Here is a 22,538-nt window from a genome sequence, read left to right on the forward strand (position 1 = left end):
CTCAAACTCCTGGACTCAAGTGATCCTCCCACCTCAGCTTCCCAAGTACCTGGGAATACAGGCATGTACCACTGTGCCCAGCTTCTTAAGTACACTTTCAATTAAACATACTTAAAAGTAGAAGAATTTAAAAGAAACAAAACTGCCACTATTCCTAGATTATGTGATTCTTTGGAAATGCATGGTAAATTTTAGAACAAATGAGAGTCCACCAAAGTCACTGAATTCGAGATGGATAGCAGAGAACGAAGAGCTCACGATGGGTGTCATCAACTGGAGTTCTAAGAAAGCAGATGAGACAACTCATTAGCACAAGTAAGAGAAGCAAAAAGACTGAGTCTAGAGAGAAGACCCCAGACTCCTACAGGCTCTCCCACCACATTATATCAAGGACTAGTCTCTGGGAACCCAGCCACACCAGGTGCTGGCTCTTTGGCTCCCATAGTTCCTTCCCAGGATACTCACCAGGGCCACCTGTCTAACCTAACTTGATAAACATCTGCAGCTGGTGTTTACAAGAGCCCAACTCAGCCAGGCGTGGTAGTGTGCACCTGTAATCCCACCTACTCCAGAGTCTAAGGCAGGAGGATCACTTGAGCCCAGGAACAGCCAGAGCAACACAGGGAGGCCTCATCTCAAAAAAAAAAAAAAAAAAACCCCACTAAAACCTACATACATACAAAAGATGGACACATCTTCAGAACTAAAATAAGTTATTATAGTTAGCTCTAACTTCTACTTAAAATTCTAATTTTTATTTATTTATAGTCAGTTTTAACAGTCCCACTATCAGAGGGAAGCAGTATGGTAATCTAGGGCTGCAAAGAATCTCTACAGAGCTCTTAAGTTTGGAATGTTCTATAAATCTTTGTAGTAGGTATACCTTTCCAGTGAGATTTTGCTTAGACTACCATTAAAATAAGATGTAATATTATGAACACAGAATAACAGATAACCAAGAAGAATTACCCAGTAGTGGGATGCCAACTTTTTCTCTGAGACAGGGTCTTAGTGCAATCATGGCTCACTGCAGCAGCCTCGACCTCCCTGGGTTCAGGTGATCCTCCTACCTCAGCTTCCCAAGTAGCTGGAACTACAAGCGCATGCCACCATGCCTGGCTGATTTTTGTATTTTTTTGTAGAGATGAGGTTTCACCATGTTACCCAAGCTGGTGTTCAACACCTGAGCTCAATCGCCTGCCTCAAGCTCCCAAAGTGCTGGGAGGACAGACGTCAGCCACTGCTCCTGGCTGGGATGCCAACTTTTGCCCAATGAGAGGAAACCAGACAACATGGCACCATTGTTGAGTTTTTAAACCATAAAATTAATATGAACCTAATAAAGTAAAATAATATACAGTGGCATATGTAAAAGAGTTTGATGTTTTCAATAATGACCCAGCCTACATGTGGCAGCACTACTGAAGGAAGTTCAGTACCTTTTGTGTTCTTTCTTGTTTCTGAGACAAAGGATTTGGATGATGACAGCACTACCATATGTTTCCTTAAACGTAGGCTCTGTTGCAGAAACCCTACTTCTTTCATAATTCAGAACACGCTGTCCAATATGGTAGCCACTAGTCATGTGTGGCTATGTCATGTGGAGCTTGAACAAGGGCTTCGCACACTATAAGTGTAAAATCACACTGGATTTCCAAGACGTAGTGCAAGAAATACATTAAAATCTCATTAAAAATTTTTAATTGATTAAATGTTGAAATAATATGTTTATATTGTGTTATTTGGAATATATTATTAAAATTAATTTCGCCTGTTTTTTTTTCACTTTTTGAAATATGTCAACTAGAAAATTTAAAATTATACATGTGGCTCACTTTTTTGGCTCACATTGTATAACTACCAGACAGCACTGATTTAAAAAGTCAAAAGACATTTTAAATGATGTGAGTATATGCAACATTTAAAACATTAATAAATATGTCTATAAGACCCTTTGTATGCCATTTGATAACAAATTCCTATAAAGACAGGTATAATCTTGAAACAGTGGTACAAAAGAGGTACCATTTATTTCATTCTAACTTTCTGACAGGGATAGTGCTAAATGCTTCAGGTAAATAATCCGAAATCCTCCAGCAGGAAAAAGTAATTTGAATCGGGGAAATGGAGCAATTTTTCCAAGCCACACAGCTCAGAAGTGCTAGATCTAGACTCTGAAGACAGCTCTGAGGCCAATGCCAGTACTCTGTGGTATTTCAAGTAGAGGAACTAGAAGAAACCCTGTTTGGAAGTGGCCATCTCTTATGAAGTTGATCATTATCCACTTTGAGCAGGGACTCTCCAGGCCATATGCCTATCATTAAGAATGTGCTCCTAATTAGCTGGCACGATGGTGTGCACCTGTGGTCCCAGCTACTCAGGAGGCTGAACAGGGAGAATCACTTTAGCCCAGGAGTTTGAGGCTGCAGTGAGCCACTGCACTCCAGCCTGGGAGACGGAGCGAAATGTTGACTCAAAACAAAAGAAGAGGAGGAAGAAGGTGCTCCTTTTCAGTTTTGGATGCTGTAGAGTGATTCGTTTTGAAGACCAGCACACCTACTCAACTAGTCCAAGGTGCCCACCGCTCATCCTGCTCTAAGAAAGGATTTACAGGAGTGGCGTGTTGGCCATGCAACAAAGCATGTCAGAGGCAGTCAAAACAATGATGCCAAATGAGGTGTGGTCAGTTGCCTGCAGTGCCAGCTCTCCCTCTGCTTAATCTTCAGTCTGAACTAAGGTTCTGACTCTTGTCCACTCCTGAAATGCACTAGTAACAACAGCACTAATGGAATGTGAAGCCCTGCAATATGTGATTAGTAAGCAACTTCCAGCAGAAAGAGGCAACCACACCGTCTACAAGCAGACTAGGCAGAGCGCTAAGCCAGGCTGCCAAAAGAAATTGTCTCCTAAAACCCCAAATACCCAATGCCACCAAGCTTTGGAAAAATGAGGCATGCAAACCTTTGGCACTCCTTCATCCTTCTTCTCCCCCAAAACCCTCTTAGTCAAATACGTGATGGAAGTCTACAGACATTCTACTCAGCACCACCACAAGTGCCCACGAAATAGCAATGGTCCTTCCTGCAGCAGCTGAAAAAGTGTAAGTGAAGGGTACAGATGATAGTGAGTATATTTGGGAGGGAAGGAGGAAAACCACCCAGAAAGAAAATACACACACACACACACACACACACACACACACAGAGAGAGAGAGAAGGCAACAGTGAAATTCAGACCTGAACCTAGGAATTTTTGAATGGCTCAGAATGGGACACTCTGTCATCTCTGATTTAATTAGAAGACTGTTTTCAGGATGCTGAAGGCCTAGGTTCATAATCAGGCACTTACGTAATCCTCCATATTGAGCCCTTGTTTCTCAACAGAACTTTTCACCTCCATGGAAAACTTCTCAAACTCAGGTTTCACTGTCCTCAGTAGGGTGACTGTCTGGAGGGACGAGTATGCTTGCTTAGCTTCAAAGTCGTGTTTGTCTCCTCTCTTCCACGAGCCATCTCCTATGAAAGAAATAAAAATATTTGCAATTCCAAGCTAGCCACCAAAAACAGGCCATTCTGCCTTTACAACCCCGCATGTTACTTTTGGCACCAGGAAGAGAAGTATTGTCATAGTTCTGCCCTTAGGTATGATGCGATGTCAAGACCATTAAAGGAGAAGAAGGCCCTTTGCACATGTGTTCCTTTGAAATGTGAGCAAGAAAGAAGAGTACTGTTGAGGTAATAGCCTTGTAATAACCATGTAACTGCAATTTTCAGCCCTACTCCACCCCCAAAATTGCAGCACTATAAAAGAAAGAATTCAGTTTTTATTCCTTGCCATTCACACTTCTTTTTTAATACCTACGATCAAATGTGCAGGTGAATCAAGTGGCTAGTGTGGCATAATAAACCTGATGTTATGTGTGGGTGGGATGGCAGGTCACAGCGACGCACGACAATGGATATGCACAACTATTAGACAGTTAGTGATGTTACTCATAAGTGGGAGTTGAACAATGAGAACACATGGACACAGGGAGGGGAACATCACACACCAGGGCCTGTCAGGAGGTGGGGGCTGGGGGAGGGATAGCATTAGGAGAAATACCTAATGTAGATGACGGGTTGATGTGTGCAGCAAACCACCATGGCACGTGTATACCAACGTAACAAACCTGCATGTTCCGTACATATATCCCAAAACTTAAAGTATAACTTTAAAAAAAGAAAGTTAGTGCTGTTAAAAAAGTTTGAGATTATTGATATTTCTTGAATCTTTTCACGGTGAACAGTAGCTTAAGTGAACTCAAAGATTCGTGTCTCTCTAGTGCTAGCAACATCAGAGAAATTATTTATTAGACGATGTCCATTAGTGCATTAGTGGTAATGAGATAAAAATTGCTAACATTTATTAAGTACATATATGATAATTGCTAACATTTATTAAGTATATATATAATAACATTGCTAACATTTATAAGCACATATGTAATAATAATAATAAAATAAATAATAAAATAATAAAAATAAAATAATAATAATAAAAGCTCTATTTGTTGAGCACTTTATATGCATAAAAATAATTACTCCTCACAAGACCCCGCAATATGGGTACCATGATCCTTTCTATTTTACAGATAAGGAAACTGATGCGGCGAGAAGCTGGGTATCCCAGTCTTTCACAGGTCTCTCTTTTACAAAAGCAAAAAATTACGTGGGTAAGAATAATTACTTTTCTCTTCGTTATTTTATTTTCAAGAAAACATGTGGCTTACAGGGCCCCAAAAGGCAAGGTGGACCTCTAACTTTTGACAATAAGCTATTTTTCTATGAACTATTATTAGGATTCCTGGTGATCTCTGAAAATACAAGGAACTCCACCTGCTGGAGTCCAGCGCCAGCCCCCTCATCCTTGGCAGAGGCCTCGAACCCAACAGCTAAGCCGTGAGAATGTCTCTGGGATATACGGCCAGGACTTTGTGGCACTCACTCTACTCTTCCTAAAGAAGTTTAACAAAGACTTGGTGGCTTTGGAATTTCTATGACAGTATGAATCAGACAGACAAACATGTATGAACTATACAAGGTCCTGAGACTGGCAGGGTGAGCATTGTAAATACAGTCTCCACCACATTCAATGAGAGGCTGAGGGTGTGACACATAAACAACTGAAGTTATTACAGGTAGGACCACAGCTTACTACGGGGGGTACAAGAAACAACACAGAGCAGAGAAGAAGAGGCAATGAGCTCTAACCTGGGGGAAGGCTGCATGTGAGGAAGAGGCATTAGAAAGGTCCTAACTGTGTGAACAGGATTTTAATAGGAGGGGAGGAGGGTGGAAGGCAAGCTTGGCTGAGCCTACGTCACAGCACAGGCAAAGGTGCAAATGTGCCTGACAGCCAGCAGGCAGCTGGGCACTTAGTCTAGAGCCCGAGAAAAGGCAGAGACAAAGAAAATGTTTGCAGAGGCATCTGTATAATCATAATCCTAATAATAGCAACCATTTATTAATTGCTTACATGTGCCAGGGAGCTGTTAAAAGATAAATAAGACGCAGCTGAGGACAGAATTCATTAGGAACTAAATCTGTGCTCATTGAGCACAAGATTAAATTTCAGGCCACTGAGCAAAACTTGACAGTCTTCCTCCTCTCCCATGAAACCTCCCAGACACTGAGGAGGCAACGGTGTGGGCAGAGTCATACCCATGCTCGGGCCAGTGAGCCATCAACAGGCAAAACCAGCTGGATGCTCAATCATCAAGATACAGCATGGCCTTTGTTAAGAGGCCAAGTCCATCGCCAGGAAGACCCCAAATTCTAAGAATGCTCAGGACATCTTTGTCCAATGGAGGAGCCCATTGCTTGCAGGCATGCAATAAATAGTTATTGATTCATTTTTAATTGACTCAAAGTATCAAGACTCAGTAGAGGTGATGTCTCAAGCAAAGAGGGTAGGAGTTTCAGCTCTGGAAAAAAAGTTTTCTCCAGGGGTCTAAGAAGGGAAATGCTTAACTCTACAGACTTGTATGCTACGTAATTAGAAAATACACATAGAACTAGAAACTGCAACTATCTCGGGAAACCAAATGGACAAAAACTTTTTTGTAATTCACAAAGAAGCAAAATCCAGTATAATAAATCTGTCTACCACAATCTAAAAGGTAATGGTTTTGGAGTTTTGTTTTCCTTTTTTTTTCTTTTCTTTTTTTCATTTTTTTCTTTATTTTATTTTATTTTATTTATGTATGTATTTATTTATTTATGTATTTATTTATTTATTGAGATACAGTCTCTCTCTGTGACCCAGGCTGGAGTGCAGTGGCATGATCTCAGCCCACTGCAACCTTTGCCTCCAGGGTTCAAGCAATTCTCCTGCCTCAGCCTCCCAAGTAGCTGGGATTACAGACGTGCACCATCACATCCAGTTAATTTTTGTACTTTTATTAGGGACACGGTTTCACTGTGTTGGCCAGGCTGGTTTCGAACTCCTGACCTCAAGTGATCCACCTGCCTCAGCCTCCCAAAGTGTTGGGATTACAGGCGTGAGCCACCAAGCCTGGCCTGGAGTTTTGCTTCCTAGAAAAAAAGGATGGAAATAGTAGTGCTTAATAAATTTAAGCCAAGCTAAATAGGTATCTATTCTAACCATAACTGATATTATGACTTCCTGCTTTTGTGGGCATTTCTAACTGTGGTGTGTCAGTAACTTCTCCCATATCAGGGCTGTTGAGCATTAGGAAAGCAGAGGTCGGCTTGGCATGATGCCCCATCAGTGGGGACAAACTTAATGCAGTAGACAACTGGGTGCCTCTGGAGATTTACGAGCAGAACAGAAGAGTGATATGATGAGAATCAGCCTTGGGAAATAGCAGTGGATTAGGGTGGGGGAGACACCAAGCGTTCACAGCCACAGTAATCCAGGCAAGAGGTTAGGGAAGGTTATATGTGGGAAGTCACACCAAAAAAGTTAAAAATGGTTCTCGGGATGGTTACAATTATGCACAAGTTTTCTTTTCTTTTCTTTTCTTTTTGGTATTTTTCTGAATATAGTAAATTTTCAACAATAAGCCTTGAATTTTATTATCAAAAAAAGAGAGCCCTTGAGAACAAAGGCAGAGTGCGGTGCATGAGGAATCTTAAGACTGTACAACAGTTAGGGAGTGAGGGACAACAGAGAGGGAGGCACGTCACAGATGACGCCAAGGAGAAAAAGGAAAACAGGTTATCAGTAAAGCAGCAGCAGAGCCAGGTGGAGGAGGAGGGGGTTAGGAGGACATGGAAATGATGATTTCAGTTAGGGGTATGGTAAATCCAAGGCGACTGCAGAATGTCCAAGTGACCACCAGGCTAAAGGTGGAAACACTAGTCCGAAGTCAAAAAGAGGAGTGAGGATTAGAGACCGTGCTGGGTGTCATTTCCACACGGCTCCAAGTTAGAAACCAGGGGCTGCCTCGCCAGACATGAAAGACAGTGCAGAAAGCAGAGGGAGAAGGGCAGAGCACAGACACTTTGGGGGGATGCTATTTTTAGTGGGCAAGAGGAGTAAGAGGAGACAGAGAGGAGCTAACAGAGAACCAGAAGAATGCTGTGTCGCCAAAGCTAAGAGCATAGGGTTACCAGAAAGGGATGGATGACAACAAGATTGAATGCTCTAGAGCAGTGCTGTCTCACAGAGGAGCCACTAGCCACATGTGTGACTATTTAAATGCAATTAAAATTAAAAATTCAGCTCTTCAGTCACACTTGCCATATTTAAAGCACTCAACGTCGCATGTGGCTAGTGGCTACCATATTGGGCAGCACAGACTAGAACATAGCCATCATTGCAGAAAGTTCCACTGGGTGGCACAGCTTTGGAGGCATGGAGGCATTAGTCTCAGGTAAGGCTAATGGATTTGGGCATGAGAAGCTCACTGGTGACCTTGAGGACAGCACTTGCAGAGGAGTGGTGGATACTAATGCCGTATTAAACACCCAAGCTTGCACTGGGTCCAGAATACTTATGAAAGAGGAAAGTAGTCTGCTCAGCACCAAGCCCTATGCCCAGCAATCCTGTGGCTGAAGAGCTGCAGCCAATAAAGGGTACCCATGTTGGGGTAACTGTGCCATCCTGTAGTTCCCGGTACTTATGAGGACCTAGCACATAGTAAATGTTCAATATATATTACCTGAATGAGTAGCTGAGCCATCAGAATCTGTCCAAGAAATGAATGCTTAGCATTCACCTGGCCTGGCCCCACAGTACTGTGGCTCTTCAGCTCTGGTGGTCATTTAAGGAGAGAAAATAACTGCCTTCCTTGGCTTACCCCCACCCTCTCCAAACGACCCACTGTCACATGCTTGCCATGGCTAGGCTGGTCCAATTACACCCTTTGTTAATAACAGCAACCCCTAATGGAGGCTACCATTGTGCACACTCCACATAGCTGTTCTAACCTGCAGTATTTCTTTCTTTAATTCTCATAACAACTCTTTGAAAAAGATTTAAGTACAATCCCTATTGTACAGATGAGGAAATTGAGGCTCAAGGAGATTAACATGCCCAGAGTCATTTAGCTAATAAATGATAGGAACAAGATCCAAATGCAAGCCAGACTCCAAATACCAACGCCCTACCCAACATACACTCATTTCATCAGAGTTTGGGTGTTCTAAGATTTAAAATTGTATATGCAGTGGTTGACAAAAACGTTAAAAACAAATGTAGCAGAGGAAAAAATATCAGAAGGGGAAGTGCCAAAATGCTCTTTAGCAGCTGTTATGATTGATGAATTATGTGAGAATTCTTTTTCTTTTTTCTATGTTCCAAATTGACTTTAATGTACATGTATCACTTTTATGGCAAAACATAATTCTAATCTCTCCCTGGTTTTTCTGTTATTTTTCCATTTTTAGCCAGTCAAATAATTTAATTTGTGTGCATCACCAATCTCTACTGAACTTCTGTTCTCATCTTAATTAGTGCTTTCTGAGTTCTCAGGAAGATAGGGAAGCTCTACAATAATAACAGTTCTGGACAGGATCGCCCAGATAAATTACCCACCTAACCTACCTTCTAAGTAGGTAATGCCAATGGACAAAAATGTCAATTGGTGCCTTTAAAAGCTCTATGGGGCAATATATATTACCTTCTTTCTAGACTTTTTTAAACCTATGTTTAAAACCCAACCTACGTCTTATTTTCAATCTCTTGAATTATCCCATAATATATTACCCACTGAACTCCTGTAATCACATAATTTGGGCAAATCTGAGAATCTTTTTTTGAGTGCTCACCAAGACCAAACAATCTAGTAATTAGTAAAAATAGATACACTATCAATATGTTTGTTTCAATCCAACACCAAATAAGTAGTGACTAAAATTAGATGCCTTGGCCGGGCATGGTGGCTCACGTCTGTAATCCCAGCACTTTGGGATGCTGAGGCAGGCGGATCATCTGAGGTCAGGAGTTCGAGACCAGCCTAGCCAACATGGTGAAACCCTGTCTCTACTAAAAATACAAAAATTAGCCGGGCTTAGTGGCACATGCCTATAATCCTAGCTACTCGGGAGGCTGAGGCAGGAGAATTGCTTGAACACAGGAGGCAGAGGTTGCAGGAGCTGAGATCATGCCATTGCAATCCAGCCTGGGTGACAACAGTGAAACTGTCTCAAAAAACAAATAAAATAAAATAGTAATAAATAATAAAATAAATAAAATAAAACAGAGGCCTTTTCCTAGAAAAAGTATAGGGTTTGGTATGAAGAGGCCCAGGGAGAGGTAGATATTGACGAACTTTTCATGAACATATATATCTGATTATTGGGGTACAAAGTTTCAAACAAGGCCCTTTACTACTGATGTATAGCAGAAGCTCGGTCTAGGTCACTCTGCCCACCATGTGATTCTGTTGACTGCTTCTACCCCAAGGAAAAAGGTGCTTCAGAGTCTGTGGAAGATGGACAGTTGCTTTCCTACATCCACGCTGTCTTCTTCCTTAGTAACAGATTCCTAAATTGATGTAGGATAGCAGTGAGTCCAATTAAGAGCACACATTCCCTGATATCCCTTATTACTAGAGCTAGTCAGTGAAATGTAAGCAGAAGTTAATGAGTGGGGCTTCCAGGAAAGCCTTTCACAGAGAACCACGTCATCCAGGAGGGTCTCTTTTTACCTGTTGTCTTTTCTCTTTGTCTTGCCTAGAATTAACACGTGATCCCTGGAGCTCTAGCCACCATATTTGATCTTGAGAATGGATTTTATGCACTAAGATTAAGAGTAGCAGGAAAACAGAACCAGCTTGGACTCCTGATGACATTAGGAAGTCATCATCCCTGCCTTCAACTTCCCACCTCTGGATGTGTTTCAGGTAAGAGAATAAATCTCTACATTTGTTTAAAATCACTACAACTGGACTTCTTGGTTAGGTGCTTGAAGATGCAATTCCTAATGCACCCAGGTGATTGGGATGTATTATATTAACATTGGCTAACCTGATAACAGAATGTATGGCCTTAAATCTATCTATAAACCTATCACCACAGGAAAAAAAAGTATAAACTTAAGATAATTTTTTAAGTATTAGGTGTAATGGTCAAAGTAAACTAGGACTAATAAAATATAGCTAACATTTATTAAATAGTTATTCCAAGAAATTTTCAAGGTATTTTATATATATCACCTCATTTATTACTCAATCTGATGCCATAAGATAAGTATTATTATTCTCATTAGAAGAAACTAAGGCTTGCAGGGGAGGGCAGAGTTATGTTACTTTGCCAGGGTTAAAGATTAAGCTCTTAACCATCTCTTAACCTTTAGCTTTTAGAGTTAACAGCTAGTACATGGCAGAGCCTCTCAGGCAGAACAACACCAAAGCACAAAGTCTGAGCAAATATGGTGTGAAATATAAAATATAAAGGATCTAATCAGAAACCCCAAGTATACTTTGTAAGTTGTGTAAGAGCATTCTGTATAACTCTGTGTAGTAGAATTTTCAAGAAGCAGAAAAATTAAACTCATAGGAAAGGAAGTGTTAAAAATTTGCCCAAATATCACCAGCAATAAGTCATATAGTATGGCTTCTTATGCACTGGTATTATGCAATGAGAGGGACACAACATCACGCCTGCAGTATTCTCACCAAAATGCACAAACTCAATCTCATTGTGGAAAAATACCAGATAAATCCAAATTGAAAGACATTCTACAAAATAATAGGTTCATGAAAAGTGTCAAAGTTAGAATAATCTTCCTTACATCTAAAAAAAATTGTTGAAATTTTTATAAGAAATTTACTTAACCTCAATGTAAGAAAAAATTGTCCTCTTCACCATGTTGAGTCTTCCAATTCATGAACAAGGTATGTCTCTCATTAATACAGATCATTTTTTTATTTCTTTCATTAGTGGTTTCGTCAGCATTTTGTAGTTTTCAGCAAAAAAAAACTAGATATTTTTTAATTTACATTTTTAAATGTTTCTTTTTTGACCAAATGATATTATATTGTTGATTTTGACATCTACATGTTGATTGCTAGAATATAGAAACACAAGTGATTTTTGTATGTTGAACCTGTATCTTGGGATCTTGCTAAACTCATTAAATAGCTTTAAGGAATTTTTGTAGATTATTTGGGATTCACTACATAGACAGCCATGACATCTGCACAAAACAGCAGATTCTTCTTTTCCAACCTGTATGCTTTTTATTTTCCTTTCTTGCCCTGTTTATCTGTCTAGAACCCCTAGTGGCAAATTGAATGAGTAATGAAGGTGAACATCCTTGCTTAGTTTCTCATATTATGGGAAAAGCATTCAGTCTTTCACCATTAATTGTGATATCAGCTGTGAGGTTTTTGTAGTATTCTTTGTCAACCTAAGCAGGTTCCCCTATGTTTCTTGTTTTATTATTTTTTATTTTTAAGATCATGAATGGGTGTTGAATTTTGTTAAAAGCTTGTTCTGTATCTATTGATATGATCATGTGATTTTTTTTTCTTTAACTTCCTTAATTTGATGGATTAAATTGATTGCTTTTCAAATATACAACCAACTTTGCATCCCTGGGATAAACCCCACTTGGTCATAGTTAAAACTTTTTTTTTTAAGTGTCAAAGTCATGAAAGAAGGAAAGACTGAGGAATTATCACATACTGGAGGAGATAAAGGAGACACAACAACTAAATGGCAGTGTGGGATCCTGGATTGGATCCTGGAACAGAAAAAGGACATTAGAGAAGTGGTGGTAAACTTCAAATAGGCCTGTAGTTTAGTTAATAATATTGTGCCAACATTAATTTCCCTGTTTTGATAATTGTACTGTGGTTATTTGGTAACATTAGAGGAAGCTTGGTAAAATATGTACAGTCAAGCCCCAAATAACATTTCAGTCAATGACAAACCACATATATGACAGCAGTCCCATAATATTATAAAACTGTATTTTTACTATACCTTTTCTATGCTTAGATAGAATCTATGTTTAGATACCCAAATCCTATTGTGCTATAATTGTCTACAGTATTCGGTACGATAACTTGCTGTACATGTTTATCGCCTAGGAGCAACAAGCTATACCATATAGCATAGGTGTGTAGTAAGCTATATGCCATTTAGGTTTGTATGAAAACCTTCTATGGTGTTAATACAATGATGAACCCGCCTAACCACTCATTTCTCAGAATGTATCTCCATCATTAAGCAACACATAACTGTACATGAAGTCTCTATACAGATTAAGCATCCTACTCCAAAAATGGGAAATCCAAAATGTTCCAAAATTCAAAACTTTTTGAGCACCAACATAGCAACATAACACCACAAGTGGAAAATTCCACACTTGACTTCATGTGATGGGTCAAAACACAGGCACACGATATACAGATTATTCAGCATCCTTAGGGAAAAAATAAAATTATCTTTAGGCTATGTGTATAAGGTATATGGAACATAAATGAATTTCATGTTTAGACTTGGGTCGCATCTCCAAGATGTCTCATTTTACATATATACACACACACACACACACACACACACACACACATATATGTATATATATATCACACAAATATTCAAAAATCCAAATAAAAACTTGGAATCTGAAACACTTTAATACCAAGAATTTCAAATAAGTGACTCTCAACTTACATTTTTTGTAAGTTTTTTATGTCTGAAATTATTTCACTATAGAAGAGTTTTTTTAAGTTGTCCAAAAATTACTTCCAGAAAGAAGTTAGGTGCAAATACAGAGTTGAACTTTTTTCTTATTTCAAGGAATATTCCTATGGTATCAAAATTGTTATAGAGCATGAAAAACAATGGAAAGTATCTCAATTAATTCTATAAAGCTAATAAGAACCTGATATTAAAATCTGGCAATGTCATCCCAAAAAAAGACTTTTTTTTTTCTGAGATCAAGTTTCACTCTTGTTGCCTAGGCTGGAGTGCAGTGGCAAGATCTCAGCTCACTACAGCCTCCACCTCCCAGGTTCAAGCAATTCTTGTGCCTCAGCCTCCCAAGTAGCTGGGATTATAGGCGCATGCCACCACGCCCAGCTAATTTTTGTATTTTTAGTGGAGACGGGGTTTCACCATGTTGGCCAGGCGGTCTTGAACTCCTGACCTCAGGTAATCATCTGCCTCAGTCTCCCAAAGTGCTAGCATTAAAGGCAAGAGCCACTGCGGTCCAGCCAAAAACTGGTCTTGAATCTCACTCATGAATATAGATCCAAAACCCTAAATAAAACACTAAAAACTTAAACTCAACAATATATCTTTTAAAACATCATCATGACAAAGTACACTTGATTCTAAGAATGCCATGGTGGCCCAATATTTTTAAATTTATTAGGAGAACAGGTCAAATGCATTTCATATTATTCAATATTCATTTCCGATTTTAAAAATCAGACTTGATAAACTAGGAATAAAAGGATACTTTACCATCTACTTCATGACAGAAGTCAAAATTTAAAGTATAACCCCCGTTATATGATATTATTCTGGAAGTTCTTGCCAATGCAATAAGAAAAGAATAAGAAATAGGATGTTCAACTATCAAAATGGAGGAAAAAGCTGTCATTGTTATTTGAAATGATACAAAAACTATTAGAGCAGAGGATTTTAATAAGTAGAATTCTTGCAAAATAAATAAACAAGAACTCATTGCTTCTCTACATAAATATCATTCCAAAACACAATGGGAAAAGATCATGATTATAATAACAACCAAAAAACATAAAATACCTAAGAACAAACACAACAAGAAAAATGCACAATATAAATGAGAAAACTGCAAAACTTTGCTTATAAACATAAAAAGAAATTCAATTAAATAAAATAAGGTAAAACTTAAGTTATACAGGGTTGACAAGGTTACAGGAAAACAGATAATCACACACTTTGCTGCGAAAGTAAAAATGGACAATATCTATCAAAACCTAAATGGCAGGCAGCATGGTGGTTCATGTTTGTAGTCCCTTCAGACTTTGGAAGGCTGAGGCAGGCAGATCACTTGAGCCCAGGAGTTCAACCCTAGCCTGGGCAACATGATGAAACCCTGTCTCTAAAGAAAATAAAAGAAATTAACCAGGCTTGGTGGCACATGCCTGTAGTCCCAGCTACTCAGGAGACTGAGGTAGAAAGATTACTTGAGCCCAGGGTGTTGAGGCTACAGTGAACCAAGATCACGCCACTATACTCCAGCCTAGGCAACAGGGTGAGACACCGTCTCAAAAAAAAAAAAAAAAAAAAAAAAAAATTAAAAGCACATAACCTTTGAGCCAGCAATTCTACTTCTAGAAATTTATTTTACAGATAATATATATATGTACAAATATGTGTGAGAGAGAGAGTGTATATGTGTGTGTGTATACTCAACATAGCACTGTTCTTAATATCAAAAAGCTGGGAACAACATCAATATTGAAAAATAAGACTTATAAAAGATGATTATCAACATTATGAAAGAACATAGAGCCATACCATAAATAGTATGATCAATATATTGAAGAATGTTTTTGTAAGACATATATGTATAAAATAGGCAGGATGTACATACTTCTAAAAATTATCAATGTACTTTTGTCTGCATGGCAGAATTATGATAACTTATTTACTTTCCTGTGCTTTTCTGTGTTTTCTAAATTGTCTACAATACTCATGTATTATAATTAACAGGGAAAAGTAATAAAGGCTTTATCTGTGGATGAGAGGAATTCTAGTACCTAACATTTGTATTAGGTACTTGCCAGACCTAATATCTCTAAATTCACATGCACTGCCTCTAAATTCTGTATTTGTAGTTGCCAACTTGCAAAACTCAACATACATGTTTTTCGTTTTCACTAGTTTCTACCATTATTTCAATGAACTCAACCCTGCAGCCCATAGTAAAACTGCATTCTGATCTTGAGTCAAGAAGTGAAACCACCACTCTGCTTGTGTGAAACAGAGGGGAAAAGACCATCATGGCAGCAAGGAGGGCAAATTAGGGTGTTTATCTTGCAAGCCTCAAATCTCCAATTTTATCCGCTACAGGAAGCAGTGGCTAATTTTGTTTCATCAACTTTTCTTTATCTCCATGATAAGTGTGTTTTATTATCTGTATATGCACAATGATGTACTGCTCCAGTAAACCAGGATATCAGAGCAGGAAACCGGGGCTTATGTTTTAAGGTTTAGATCCTGTCCAACTATATCTCATCAGCAAGAACTGGGAAGTGAAGCTCAGTATAAACATGCCATTTGTGATATACACACTTACACTTCCCTTACCACTGCTCCACTCTGAGCAGCCAGCATGCAGCGTTTGAGAACATGTTCTGTAGCCCTGTGCTGTCTGCTTCAGAGAGAGCCCTAACCACATTTGGGGGAGAAACGTCTTGTACCTATTATCTTTATGATCTCCTTAAACACCCTCCATAACAGGAACCCTGCAAACTTCCCCAGATTCATTATAGGAAATTAAATGCTTTCAACTCTATACATTAGTGGCTCACAACTTCTGTATAGGAGAGGTTTAAGGTGCAGTAATCTGAAAGAAAGGGGACTGGGAACAGTGGCTTTCAAATGATTTTTACCTCAATTTGCAATAACAGTTATTTTATTTCACACTGTGACCCATTGTAAACATAGGTGTAACATGCACATATACACACAAATGTGCAATAATATTACTAAAGTAAAAGCTTTCTAAAACAATACACACGCTAAGTGTGACACACCTTTACCTGTTCAGTAGTGTTATGTTCTAGTCTATTCCATTCTATTAAAAATTCTGCCCAAATCTCATTGAAATTATTCTGTTCATGATACTTTCATGATGATAGCAACATGCAGTTGGAAACGCACTGGACAAGGGGTCTTTGGGACCTGGATTTATGACCATTTGGAGTGCAGGACTGGGCTACGCTCATACTCAGACAGGTGTCTTGACAACACAGGAATATGGTATCTTTTTGCTCTAATTGAATTGTTAGAGATCAAGCAAATTCAAGAAATTTGAGAAGCTGTAGGAGTGTTCAGAGTCACAAATTTCCAAAATTGCATTTATGGAAATTGCATTTATGGACATATTTCAAATTTTTGAATCTTTCTCACAACCCCCTTGTTTTTTATTTTAACTTTTATTCTAGATACAAAGGGTACATGTGCAGATTTGTTACATGGAAATATTGTGTGATGCTGGGGTTTGGAGTATGGTTCCCATCACCTAAGTAGTGAATGTAAATACCCAACAGCGTTTTCTAACGCATCCCCACCACCCCCAGGAGTCCCCAGTGCCTATTGTTTCCATGTTTATGTCCATGTGTACTCAGTGTTTAGCTCCCATTTATAAGTGAGAACATGCAGTGTTTGGTTTTCTGTTCCTGCTTTAATTTGTTTGGATCATGGCCTCCAGCTCCATTAATGTTGCTGCCAAGGACATGATTCCATTCTTTTATATAGCTGCATAGTATTCCATGGTGTTTATGTACCACATATTATTTATCCAACCCACCATTCATCGGCATCTGATAACCTCTCTTGGAACCTTAGCAGAGGAGGGGAAAGTGGAAGCAGAGTTACCATAGGAAGAGCTGTTGAAGAGTTCAATGTTGAAGAAGGCGTAGTCTCCACTGGTCATGCCATGCCTGTGCGCCGCCAGCATGATGCTCCGGACGGTGTCACTGCTCGCACACATGATCACCACTAGGGGAGGAACAAACAACACACATGAGGCCCCCCTTTGCAGAGCACTTTGAGCATGCTGACACCAGTGAGGGACATCTGACAAGGAATGGGATACTTGTATGGTCCTGAAGTATCTCCTCACAATCACTTATTAACTACAAATGGACCATGGAGGAACCTAGCAGACATCTCCATAACCAAGAGATGGAAGCCAACATCACCAACCATGGGAACACAGACTCATGGGACACCTGGAATAACACTCTAAGGACCAAAATGTCTAGATGGGCAGTCTACATCTAATCAGAAGGAGGCAGTCACAAACCCAACTTGGGGGATGGTCTGTAGAAAATCGGTGTATGCTCTTTAAAATGGTCAATTTCATGAACAACAAAGACAGGCTGAGGAAACATTCTAGACTGAAAGAGGCTTAAAGGAATAGGCTACTGACTGCAATGTGTGATGCTGGATTGGATTCTGGACCTTTTCTTTTTTAAAAAAAAGTTCTTTTTAAAAATAAACTGCATCAAATAAGTCACCAGATTTGCCCAATATAAGATAGTGAAAATTGTCAACTGCTTTTTATACTTAATAGCATAGTAAATGCACTGTCCTGAAAAAACAAACTTAATGATTTTAGAGAGAACATTAACTTGGCAAATCAGAGGATTCAGGGAGTGCTACAAGCTTTCTGCTGTTCGAATTTTAAAACATTATTTTCAGGTTGTCTCAACATACATAAGAAATCATTTGTAAGATTCCAAGTGTTTCTCCCCTGTTCTCTCAGTTTATATCCACACTGTTGGATTCAAGAGGCTTCACACAACTTGAAAGCCCCTCGAATTGGATATTGTTGCCTACCATATAAGGGCTACACAGGCTAGAGTGAAGTAGGGCTTGACCATTACCCAGTCAATTTGATCCCTGTTGATAGACCCAGGTCTCCATGACCAGATCCACTGTTTTGCTGCACACATACTGTGCAAAGAGACCTGGAGAGACCTGGGTGCTATAAACCGCATTATCACAATGCATGCCAGCCCTCCAAGATGTGTATGTTCTTTGTAAAAGCATGGGTGCTGAAAGACGTAAAACAAACTTCAGGCTATGCCAAAGCAGCCTTGGCAACCTGCATGGAGGTTGGGCTCTTGTTGATATTTAGTTTACTGCACACGTTAATTCAGTGTTAGATCATGACTCTGACATTTCATACCCCAGAAGGGCTCGGTGTACAGCATAAAAGCTCTAGAGAAGAAGTTTCTAAAACAATACAAAATTCTTAGAGATTTATAACAATGGGAGTAGGTATTGTTTCTGCCTGAAAGTATAGGTATATATTTGGGATAATCAATTCCAAGATGCCTCAGTAAGAAAGTTTTCAAAGAAACTCCTAATTATTTGTTATGACTTAGACCCTTGTTTTACCTCTGATTTGATTCTAGCGTCTTAAATGAACAAAGAGTCAAGGTGTCCCATAACACATTCAACAAGGGACTGAGGCTGGACAAGTTTGAAGAATGTGGATTCCAAGAGTAGATGTCTCCAGGAGGTTCCGGGAAGTTCTGGCTGACTGGCCACCAAGCAGCCCTCATCATTTTTCGAGCAAGTGATCATAGTCCAGGATCTGGCTCTCAATTCCAAGATGCAGAACCTGATTCTGTCAACATATAGAGAGTAGAATCATTGCTTAGGGGCAACTTTCCAATAACCTAACTCAGATATGCGTAGGTAATCTGAAATGCATACTATTTAAATTCAATGAGGTCCAGGATGGTTATGAATATATTTGTGTCAACATGCCCTGTAGCTGGGCATGCTAACTGGAGAGACAAATTATAAGCAGTAGGATGCAAGTAAGGATGAAATCAGAATCAGGGAGGCCAGTAGAGGATTCAGCTGTCAAAGTCACCAGGACTTGATGACCCTAGGCATCCATCTAAGAGATATATCTGGTCCAGGACCAAACAGGCAGGGTCCAAGCACCAGAGGACCAGCTTTCCTAAACTTTGCCTGAAGTTTCCCTAAACACTGGCCTCTGTGGCACTTTTTTTCTATTTTCACATTCCTGGCTCATCTCCTTCTCTCTCTTCCTGCTATGGTTTGGTTGTGTCCCCCAGATTTCATGTGTTGGAAACTTAATGCTCAAAATCATTTGTTGGTGGTATTTGGAGATGGGGCCTTTGGTAGATACTTATGATTATACAAGGTCATCAGGGTTGGTCCCCTAAGATGGGACTGGCAGTTTAGAAGAAGAGGAAGAGAGACCTGAGCTGGCACACATTTGCTCTCTTACCATGTGATGCCCTCCATAGTGTTATGACACAGCAAGAAGGCCCTCACAAGATGCTGGCACCATGCTCTTGGACTTCCTAGCCTCTAGAACCACATGCTAAATAAACTTCTTTCTTTATAAATCACCCAGTCTGTGGTATTTTGTCATAGCAACAGAAAACAAACTAACAGACACCCCACCACCACCAAGTCCTTCTGATGGACACATTCTTTGTTTTGTTTTTTGTTGTTGTTATTTTGTTTGTTTGTTTGGAGACAGACTCTCACTCTGTCACCCAGACTGGAGTGCAGTGACTCAATCTTAGCTCACTGCAATCTCCATCTCCTGGGCTCACGCGATCCTGCCACCTCAGCACCTCCCAAGTCGCTGGGACTACAGGTGCATGTTACCACACCCAGCTAATTTTTGTACTTTTTGTGTAGATAGAGTTCTGTCATGTTGGCCAGGCTGGTCTCAAACTCCTGGCCTCAAGTGATCTGCCCACCTTGGGCCTCCCAAAGTGCTGAGATTACAGGCATGAGCCACCAGGCCCAGCCTACATTCTTTCTGTAAATGTTAGTACCCACTTAGACTGAGCAAGAGAGACATAGAGTGGCACTGTGTCTATCTAAGCAGATTTTGATTATTTTAGAACTTACTCATTTTGTGTTGGCCATGTGATTTAAGACTCAAAAGGAAGCCCTAATTTCCAAGTTCATGGGCAGAGCATTGTCTTTCTTGAATAAACCAAACCCATAATGCACATTATCATCCAGTTTTAGTTCAAACTGGAACAAGCACCTAATGACACTGGCAAAGTAGTCAGAGTACACGATCCCAGATTTTTATGATGCTCCCCAATCTCGTAGGGTTGTCTCACTCATGCCTAATTGAACAGCAAGTATTTTTAGTAACTTGCCTTTATACAATCAAAAGGTTTAGAATAGTTTTAATTAAAATAACTTTCTTTTCCTGCTTATGTTTCATCAACTTATATAATAACTAATTAAATTACATATTTATCATAATAAGCACAACCAGCATCAACAGACTTGGGGACAACTCTTAGAAAATATATGAAGAAGTATGAGAAGTGTGTGGCACACTCAGAAGAACTCTACTAGCTGCCAGCGTCTACCAACAAGTGATAAGATTTATAGAGAACAGAGAACATCAGGTAATCCTGCGACCTGCATAAGTGGAGGTTAATTAAGGCAGTTTTTGTTGTATCTCAGTATAGTTAAATACATAAATATTAATTTTGGGTCAAATTGTTAAAATTCTAAAAGCAGGGACAATGGTGTAACTCTAACTTTATGTATAGACTTTTCCTCATTCTACTCTATTTTATCCTCCTTACCAAAGAACCTTCAATGTTCCATGCCACCCTCCATCATGTGGTTCCCACAATGACTTCTGTAAATGACTTCTTACTATTGCATCATGTTCTTGCAATCACTCTAAGAACAGCAGAGAGAAATGCAAAGAGGTGTCAATTCAGAGAATCAAAAACATTCCAGGTAGTATCCCTGAATCGCGGGGATAGTTATTTCCAAAATCTCAAGTTTTCCTTGGGAGAAACCTCTAATGGGCTAACATTTCTCATCTCTCAATGTGCTTTCATTTTCTCTCCCCTCACCCCCAACAAGAGGAAAAGAAGTGAAATGTCTGACTGTTGAGCCTAAAACTGAGTATGCTGGCTCAGTCTTTTCTTCCTTCTTCTTTGGGTTGTGGCTGTTTGCAGAGAGCACACATCATGGGCTTCTTTTGTCACATGGTCAAGAGTTAGCAGGGGAGATTTGCAGCTAAATGGCACTGTCTGTAATTTAGTAGATATTCCTGCCTAATTCTGGGAGGAAGTAATAGCAAGCAGGCCCTTTTGGAAATAGATCTAAATCCATGTTCAACTGGTTTTATCAATAATAGGGATATATTAATATTCTCCATCTGGTTACTGTACCCTCTTCCAGTTAATTCTAAATTTAGAAGGAAAAGAGGGATATTACTGCATGGTAGCAAAGCAGAGTATGCCATGTCCTATACACTGAAAACATGATACCAAAAATGAAAAACTCAACAATAACTTTAAAAGTGGCCAAGGAAATATCCAAACAAGATGAATTATAAAAAAAAAAAAAAAAAAAAAAAGATAGCTGGTAAATAGAAGGTAAGAAAAGTAGAGGATTATTCCAAGAGGTCTAGCATCCAAATTAGAAAAAACCTAGAAAGAGGAAATAGACAAAATGAAAAGGATACAAGTATCACAGAAATAATTTAAGAAGTATTCCCAGAATTAAAAGAATTAAAAGATATGAGTTTCTGGATAAAAGAGGCCTATTGAGTACACAAGGAAGAGGAGAAGAGTCTAAAAATTTCCAGGAAAGCAAAGCAACAAACAATAAGTTCAGAATCCAAACTGATTCCAGATTTCTAATAACAATGTTAGAATTTAGAAGACAGTAAAGCAATACTGTCACATTTTGAGGGAAATTATTTCCAACCTAGAATACTAATATTATGTATAAAGGTATGATGAAAATTTTCAGTCACAAAACATCTCAAACTTTTGGCCTTATTCATCCTTTCTCAGAAAGCTCTTGGTGGATGTGCTCCACCAAAACAAAAACATAATCAAAAAAGAGAAGCACACAGGGATCTAGCTCAACAGAGAGGTGTTGGAAGCCCCAGGAGGATGTTGAAGAACCCACAGTGGCCAACTGTGCAAAATATCTACAAAATAACTGGGATGCAAGGCTGGTTCAACATATGCAAATCAATAACGTAATTCATCACATGAACAGAACCAACAACAAAAACCACATGATTATCTCAATAGATACAGAAAAGGCCTTCAACAAAATTCAGCAACGCTTCATGCTAAAAACTCTCAATAAACTAGGTATTGAAGGACTGTATCTCAAAATAATAAGAGCTATTTATGACAAATCCACAACCAATATCATACCGAATTGGCAAAAACTGGAAGCATTCCCTTTGAAAACTGGCACAAGACAAGGGTGCCCTCTCTCACCACTCCTATTCAACATAGTGTTGGAAGTTCTGGCCAGGGCAGTCAGGCAAGAGAAAGAAATAAAGGGTATTAAATTAGG

The 22,538-nt window shown here is 39.3% G+C and overlaps 1 protein-coding gene across 4 annotated transcripts in view; it reads right to left on the bottom strand.

Moving 5' to 3' along the window:
- Positions 1 to 22,538, bottom strand: part of NPR3 (natriuretic peptide receptor 3) — an 85,803-nt gene that overhangs the window by 54,464 nt on the left and 8,801 nt on the right. For all 4 annotated transcript variants that reach the window (XM_007961306.3, XM_037990736.2, XM_007961305.3 and 1 more), the window contains exons 2-3: positions 17,052 to 17,174; positions 3,349 to 3,515 (exon numbers count right to left, since the gene is read on the bottom strand). In XM_007961306.3, coding sequence (XP_007959497.1) covers positions 3,349 to 3,515; positions 17,052 to 17,174 — 290 coding nt within the window. The remainder of the gene's footprint in view (positions 1 to 3,348; positions 3,516 to 17,051; positions 17,175 to 22,538) is intronic.

Source organism: Chlorocebus sabaeus, chromosome 4 (assembly GCF_047675955.1).
Source record: "Chlorocebus sabaeus isolate Y175 chromosome 4, mChlSab1.0.hap1, whole genome shotgun sequence".
Classification (NCBI taxonomy): Eukaryota; Metazoa; Chordata; class Mammalia; order Primates; family Cercopithecidae; genus Chlorocebus; species Chlorocebus sabaeus.